The sequence below is a fragment of the Hippocampus comes genome, unplaced genomic scaffold, assembly GCF_001891065.2.
Source record: "Hippocampus comes isolate QL1 unplaced genomic scaffold, H_comes_QL1_v1.1 scaffold154, whole genome shotgun sequence".
In the NCBI taxonomy this organism is placed as follows: Eukaryota; Metazoa; Chordata; class Actinopteri; order Syngnathiformes; family Syngnathidae; genus Hippocampus; species Hippocampus comes.
The window spans coordinates 304,570-312,064 of NW_017806278.1; the positions used below are offsets into that span (position 1 = coordinate 304,570).

Genomic DNA, 7,495 nt, shown 5'->3' on the forward strand with positions numbered 1-7,495 from the left:
GTCCTCAGCTCAGCGTCCAGTAAGAATTCCGGCGATTCTCGACTTCAATTGAAAGATATTAGCTCGCCAGTAGGTGACCGTTGTGTGTTAGGCGTGCGTTTGAGTTTGTCTCCGGCTGCTGAGAGCAGCGATGGAATGGTTAGTTAGTCAGGAGGGGATCGTTCGGGCAACATTCAGCCCAGCCAGTGTCACGCATGGCAAAATACACGGTTAAAATACACATGTTCACCCTATTGAGACCAGTTGTTATGGTGGAAACTTTGGCCGCTTTGCGGGACGGGAAAATATCATCAGATCGGAATGAAATTTTGCACAGAACCTTGTACCATAGTATCGACAAGAATTCCGACCCGGCCCGACGAATCCGACAAACTTTTTTTTTTGCCATGAAAATGTGGACCACCCTAATGTCCATGAATGGATGTGATTTATTGTTTTTGGTTGTGTTACGGTATCAAATTGACCATATTTTGGAGTTTCACTTTTGAGCTTGTTCTAGCTTGTCCGTCTTGATTTTTCGAAGCATGATTTTATATCCTTTGGCCTGATATGTTTCTTTTTTTGTGGTTGCCGCAACCCCCCACCACTACCACCCAATTATGATGATGTTTGTTTTACTTACTTTTTATTTTTTATTTTGCCTTTTGTAAGTTTTGCTTGCCTTTTGTCAAATTGTTATTGTATTGTATGTTCAAATAAACTTCAACTTCAACACTTATTGTGGAGGAAGGTGCCACATTGGGAAACAGCAACATACCATCGCGATACCATTCCGAAGTGGAATATACATCTGCACCTCTCATCCCATCGGCAAAATGGCTGCTGGTCTCCAAAAACATGCACTCGTATCAACCGGTCTGTGGCAGAAAAAATGGTTGGGAATGATTGCCCTTATGTATTTTCGATCACCTTGTTTTTTCCAGGTTAAAGGCAAGAAGCCACTCTTTGTGCAGCTTGTCCTGGATAACATTTGGAGTTTATATGATGCTGTTGTTACTCGCAGGTGGGTCATAAATTATAGTTGGAAATACTGAAAATCAACCGGCCTTACTTACTTTGTATTTGCATGTTGTACACATTATATTATCCATGCCAAGCTTTCAGTCTTTTCATTAACAGAGACAAGGAGAAGGTTGAGAAGGTGCTGGCATCTCTTGACGTCAAGGTGATGGCCAGGGATTCTCGTCACTCTGACCCTAAAGTCCTCCTGTCTGCTATATGCAGCCAGTGGTTACCAGTGTCTCAGGCTGTCCTATGTATCCTTTTTACCAAATAATTTATATAATTGTTGTTCAGCTTGTCAATTATATTAGTTGAGATTTTCTTTGACACTGGCTGTAGCAATGGTCTGTAATAAGCTTCCGAGTCCATTACACATAGCAGCAGAGAGGGTGGAGAAGTTGATGAGTGTTGGAGTGCGTCGATTTGACACCTTGCCTGAGAGGACGCAGGAACTGAAAAATGGTATGAATTGGAACATCTTGGGGGGGGTTTGTATTGTCTTTTTTTATTTTTTTTTCACATCACACTCAAGGTGTTACTCAGTGGCGTTTCTAGAAAGTTTTATCAGGGCTAGCAGGAGGTTCCGTTTGGGGCTGGAGGTGGGGACGTCAGAGGTTATTGGCAGCGAGCATGATGTTTGCTTCAACATAGCGACTGGTCATCGATACTCTTTGCCATGTTTTCCTCTATATTTCATACTTTATCCATTGTCCGACAGCAGAAACAGAAAGTATATAAAAGAGAAAAACCTCATTCGGAATTCAGCTCAATTAAAACCCTGCGTATATGCATAGAGACTAGAGTCATGACTTTTCATGCAGTTTTTAGTTGGGGTTATCCCCCTGGGCTCATCAATTTGCCTGTGGCAGCGCCATGGGTGCAAGCATGGGCTTTGGCCTCTCTCCAACTCATCAGCAACTCATTCATCAGTCAGCTGTGTTCCATTGCCTTGATTTGTTTCACAATGAAAGTCATTTAAATGTCAACATCCAAGTAAGATCAGATACTGTATTGTGACATTCGCACACAAATCCCTCTCTTGAACGGCTCTGCTGTGAACGATGAGAATTGATTTGCACCTGTGAGAGAGCCTTTTTATGGAGCCCATTTGGTATGGTATTTGGTAACATAAAAGCAATCTGGTTAAATGGTAGAAAATATCACTTCTCCAAAGCATGAGGATGGAATTTATTCGTGTATTAGTGTACTGTAGCAGATAGGGAAACGCCCCACAAAAGTTCTTGAAAAGTCCTGGAAAAGATCACTGTAAATGGTTAGTATTCAAAATATTAAATGTTTAAAAAAAAAGTGTTGATTTCATCATTTATTTCTGAAACTTGTGGCATCAGTGAACTATAAGTGCCCCGACCCACTCACATAGCGGCCACCAAGCCACTGTTGATGTACTGTACAACCCTGTGTATGTATAATGGTTTATATTTTTTTATGCTTCTTTGGGTATTTTTCAGCATTTCTCCAGTGCTCAAGCAATGAAAATGCTCCGGTTATAGTTTTTGTATCCAAGATGTTTGCTGTGGACACAAAAGCCTTGCCTGAGAACAAACAAAGGTAAGTATGAATTGCAAGTGAAGTTACATTTGCATATGATTTTTACCCAGTTAAATGCAATGTGGAAAGGAAAAAACGTTTTGCCTTTTTCAAACCAATTTCTACCACCCCACAACCACCACCCAAAAAAAAAGAAGAAAAAAAAAGAAAAATTGTAGATGGCTTCGAGAAAAATTATGGTCCACCATCCAGCGGCCCAGGAGGGGAAAGCAGTGCAGCCTCAAAATTGTTTTTAGTGAGGATGAGGCGCTGCTGTCCTTGATTCGGCATGTTGCTAATCGATGGGAGAATACTTTGAAGGGCTCCTAAATTCCACCAACACGCCTTCTCAAGAGGAAGCAGAGTCTGGAGACTCTGAGGTGGGCTCTCCTTTTCCCGGGGTTGAGGTTACCATGGTGGTTGAAAAGCTCCTTTGCGGCAACTCCAAGAAGGTGGATGAGAGCTGGAAGGCTCTGAATGTTGTTGGGCTGTCCTAGCTGAGATGCCTCTACAAGATCATGTAGACATCAGGGACGGTGTCTGTGGATTGCTATATGGGACGGTGGCCCCCCTTTTTAAGAATGAGGACTGGAGGTTTTGTTCCAAGTACAGGGGATCACACTCCTCAGCCTCCCCGGTAAGGTATGGTTACGGGTGCTAGAGAGGAGGTCCATCAGAAGGTCAAATCTCAGATTCAGGAGGACCAAAGCAGCACAAAGCACAAGCGGCTGAAATGAGATTCTTCTGCAGGGCGTCCAGGCTCTCCCTTAGAGAAAACTTGGGAAGCTCGGTCATCCAAGAGGAACTCAGAAAGTCGTGACACTACTCCTCCACATTGAGAGCAGCCATACGAGGTCGCTCAGGCATCTGATTTGGATGCATCCTGGACGCCTCGCTGGTGAAGTGTTCTGGGCATGTCCCACTGGCAGAAGGCCCAGGGGTGACCCAGGACATGCTGAAGAGTATGTCACTTAACCAGATGTGTGAACAAGTAAGCAAAAGGAAAAAGACCCTTCATTAATTGCTGAAAAAATAAAAATGACTGGCAGGATGTGCCATGACTTCCGCATTTTTCTCTTTTACATATAAATTAAAACGTAACTAAACCAAAGTTGTTTCTTCATGTTTAACCTGAACCAGTTTTCATCTCCCACTCTGAAAGGGTGAAAGGGCCATTTAATTGTGTTGAACATTGGCACTTATATAATAGGTCTCTGTAAAAATGTCAGCTCTACCCCCGCCCCACGCCCACCAACACCACCAGAAAAACTCTGGAAAATTAGTTATTTAATGCTTGGTTTACAACATTCAGGGCATCTTAATTATACCACTTTTTTATTTTAATTATTTTTTTTAATGGGCGTGTTTGTCCCTCCCCCCAGCCCCCCAAATTTATATGTGAGAGGAAGTTGGGATTATTTTCTTTATTTACTGGCTGCGACTGCTCACTTGTTTAGTTATTTTACATTTTACATTTATTTACAGTAATTTTGTACTGTAGTAAGTGTACTTCAGCCATGAAAAAAACGTGCTTCAAAAAACTGAAAAAATGGCTTTAATAGCCAAACCCTCCTCTTCATTAGTCCGTTAAATCAAGGTTCCAATGTATTGGAAAAGCCGTCGATAAATGTGGGCGCAATAAACATTACAATAACTTTACTGATGTTGTACTTGGCTTTGAATACTCCATTTGTGTCTCCATGTAGACCCTTGACTCAGGAAGAGATTGCCCAGCGCAGGGAACTCGCGAGGCAAAGACATGCGGAAAGGATGGCAGCTGAACAGATTGCGACTGTAGGACAGCAAAACCACTCAGTGAATAATCCCGTGGATATTCAAGCAAGAGGACAATACAAAGGCAAGTTGAACACCTTGTCCACCTTTTTACTTCTGTTTTTTTCTCCATTTCAATTTCTGTGATGTATTTTTGACATTATTGACCATGCAAGTGTTTGTGGATGACCTTTTTGAATATGCAAGGCGTTTACAAATGATCTTTTTTTAATCGATTATCCCCTCGACTACTTTAGCAATCCACCCCCACACTTGCAGAATTCAAATAGTTTTCCCCTCCATGAAATTGTTTGACAGTGATAACTACACATAACACTTAAGTTTAGGTTGATGACTATTAACATGATTCTCTCTTAAAGGTTAACAATTATTTCCAATTAATTTTCATATAAACCAGTCTGGTGCTGTGCTCGTTTTCTCTCTGAGTCAAGTGCCTCTCGTGGGCATTTAGGCTGCTCCCATGGCCCAGAGTGGGCGCGAGGACTTAAAATTAATAGATAAATAAATTAATAAAAGATCTACTTGTGATCACGCTTGCTTGCCATTTATTTTTTGTTCACATTTACCACAATAATCGGATCACTTTACACTCCCTTTTATCACTGCTCAGCAGTTAGCAATAAGACACAAGCAGGACACTGTGCAAAGCTAAGTTAGCGACAATCCCGTAGAACAGAGGTCCTCAACCGCCGGTCCGCGGACCGGTACCGGTCCGCCAGGCATTTGGTACCGGGCCGCACAGAAAGAACTTGCCTTAATTCCGTTTTATTTATTTCGGAATACGAAATATGTTTTATTTTGAAAAACTACCGGATTCTCCGTTACATTCGTCTGTGTTACGCTTGACACACGTCAAGCCACGCTTCTCCTTCACGTGACCGATTACTTCAAAACAAAACGCAGGAGCTCGCAAAATGAGTAAAAAAAAAAAAAACTGCTGGGTTTCGGCAGCAACGGCGACGAAAACAAAATTACGAAGTAGACTGGACATAAACCACACACTTGAGGTGTCATTGTCTCCTATTAGCCCGAGATGGGACCGTCTGGTTGCAGAAAATCTAGCTCGCTGCTGTGGTGAGTCGTCATTTTCATGCACTTTGAATTTGCGTTGTATCGTATTTTGAAGGCATTAAACATTGCCATAGCGATCGGAGTGTTGCGGCCAGATTAGACGCTCCTTGTGTTTATTATTATATTTCGAAAACGCCACAGTTTTCATGCAGCTCATACCATATTATTTTGTTGTATTATTTCCGCCACACCTTGATTGCCGGTCCCTGAAAATATTGTCTGACATAAACCGGTCCGTGGGGCAAAAAAGGTTGGGGGCCCCTGCCGTAGAAGACATGCGGCCCCAGTAAAGTAGTGTTAATTCACTTAAAAAAACAAATTTAAACTGTGGTGGTGTTGTTACTTGTAACAGACGGCCGTCGAAGTACCTGCCGGTTTTTCATCATGCGGGCCACATGGTTCAAGTCTCGAATCTCTGCCATCGCCACTTTGCAGAAATACATAAAAAAGTATTTTAGTCAGTAAAACTACCCCAAACTCTAGCCGTCTTCATCAACATTTTGCGCTGGAAAAGAGCATCCACAGCTACAAATGTCCATGTGGAAACACATTGGTGGCCAAACATTGGTTCCTGGTGCCGTAAATGTTTTTCAAATTAATTCATTTTCGAGACAGCAATTTTTATGTCAACCAATTTTTGTGGTCTACTTATCTGAGTTAGCGTACTTTTGTTCCCAACCCAAGTCGAAAGACATTTTTGATCATTCGGACAGTCAGAAATTACTTCTTATCAGACAATGTGGTTGTACGTGAGCACAATATAATCTATCATCTTCAAATTGGTTAGATCTGTTTTTCAAAAGTTTTAGCTGTCCAAGTGAGAAAACTAGAAAGGTGATTAATTGGGTTGTGTTTGTTTATGCATCGGATTGACAAAAACGGCCTCTTTTCTGCCTAGAACATGGGGTCGGGAACCTATGGCTCGTGAGCCATATTTGGCTCTTTTGGTGATTGCATCTGGCTCGCAGATAAAAAAAATATATATTCTCGCTTGTTTATTAATGCATCAATCGATCGATTTTTCACTGCTCTTCTGGCTGCAGTTGGCTCCAGGAGCCATTTTGATTGGATGATACTGGCCAACGTTGCCGTTGCTGTGGAAACAGGTATACGCCCCCTTTTGAATCAACCCGCTCGGCCATGAGCTCAAAGCTAATCCTAAGCGAATAAGATGGCGAAAAGAAAAAAAAGATGACGAGTTTGGTAGACTTCAGGACGAATGGACCAAAGGTTTCGCCTTTGTGGAGAGAACGGGTTCTGCGGTGTGTCTAATTTGCAATGACAAAATACCATCGATGAAACGGTCGAATGCAGAGCGGCGCTTTGACACGCCCCATGCTACGTTCGCATCAAAATACCCTGCAAGAGATAGCAGAAAGGAAGCGTGCAAGCTACTGAGCAGTGTGCAAGCTAGCCAGCAGTAACTTCGCGTATGGACCCGGCAAGATGACTTTCATTCCTATAGTTTTGCTGGATTTTTAGCAGTCGTGAGGAACGGAAAACCATTCACCATTTTCACATTAATAGTGAGTAGTACAGCGATGGCAATTTTCCGCGGATACGCGGAAATCCGCCGTTTTATTTCTTAAATTGATCATTTTTGTGAATCATCTAAATCCGTTGAGAAAATTTTAGGGGGGGTCAGGTACCTTATCGTCGAGTTTTCACGAGCTCTCCCCGATCAGTCTCTCCGTTTTCCGTTTGTAAACAGACCTGCGATTGGACGTGTATGAAAGCTTCAACTAATCAGATCACTGAAGGCATTATTTGTTGCAGAAGTCTTAGCTTGATTATATACGGCCCAGCGATTGGTTAACTACAAGCGATTGGACCAATCAAATTGCATGTAACATCTGACGAAGGACTTTGTGGACTGGTGCCAGCAGAATCAACTCCAGATCAACCCTAGGAAAACTAAGGAGTTGGTTGTGGATTTCTGCAGGCAACAGTCCTCACCAGCACTGATGAACATCCAGGGTATGGACATAGAGAGGGTGACCTCCTACAAGTACCTGGGTGTTCTTCTCAACAACAAACTGGACTGGTCGACGAACACGGACACCCTGATTAGGAAAGGTCA

General features: G+C 42.5%; 1 protein-coding gene across 3 annotated transcripts in view; it reads left to right on the top strand.

The window, feature by feature from the left end:
- The window catches only part of efl1 (elongation factor like GTPase 1), a 79,101-nt gene that overhangs the window by 26,863 nt on the left and 44,743 nt on the right, over window positions 1-7,495 (top strand). For all 3 annotated transcript variants that reach the window (XM_019857851.1, XM_019857850.1, XM_019857849.1), the window contains exons 9-13: window positions 924-1,003; window positions 1,120-1,256; window positions 1,342-1,464; window positions 2,472-2,571; window positions 4,257-4,408. In XM_019857851.1, coding sequence (XP_019713410.1) covers window positions 924-1,003; window positions 1,120-1,256; window positions 1,342-1,464; window positions 2,472-2,571; window positions 4,257-4,408 — 592 coding nt within the window. The remainder of the gene's footprint in view (window positions 1-923; window positions 1,004-1,119; window positions 1,257-1,341; window positions 1,465-2,471; window positions 2,572-4,256; window positions 4,409-7,495) is intronic.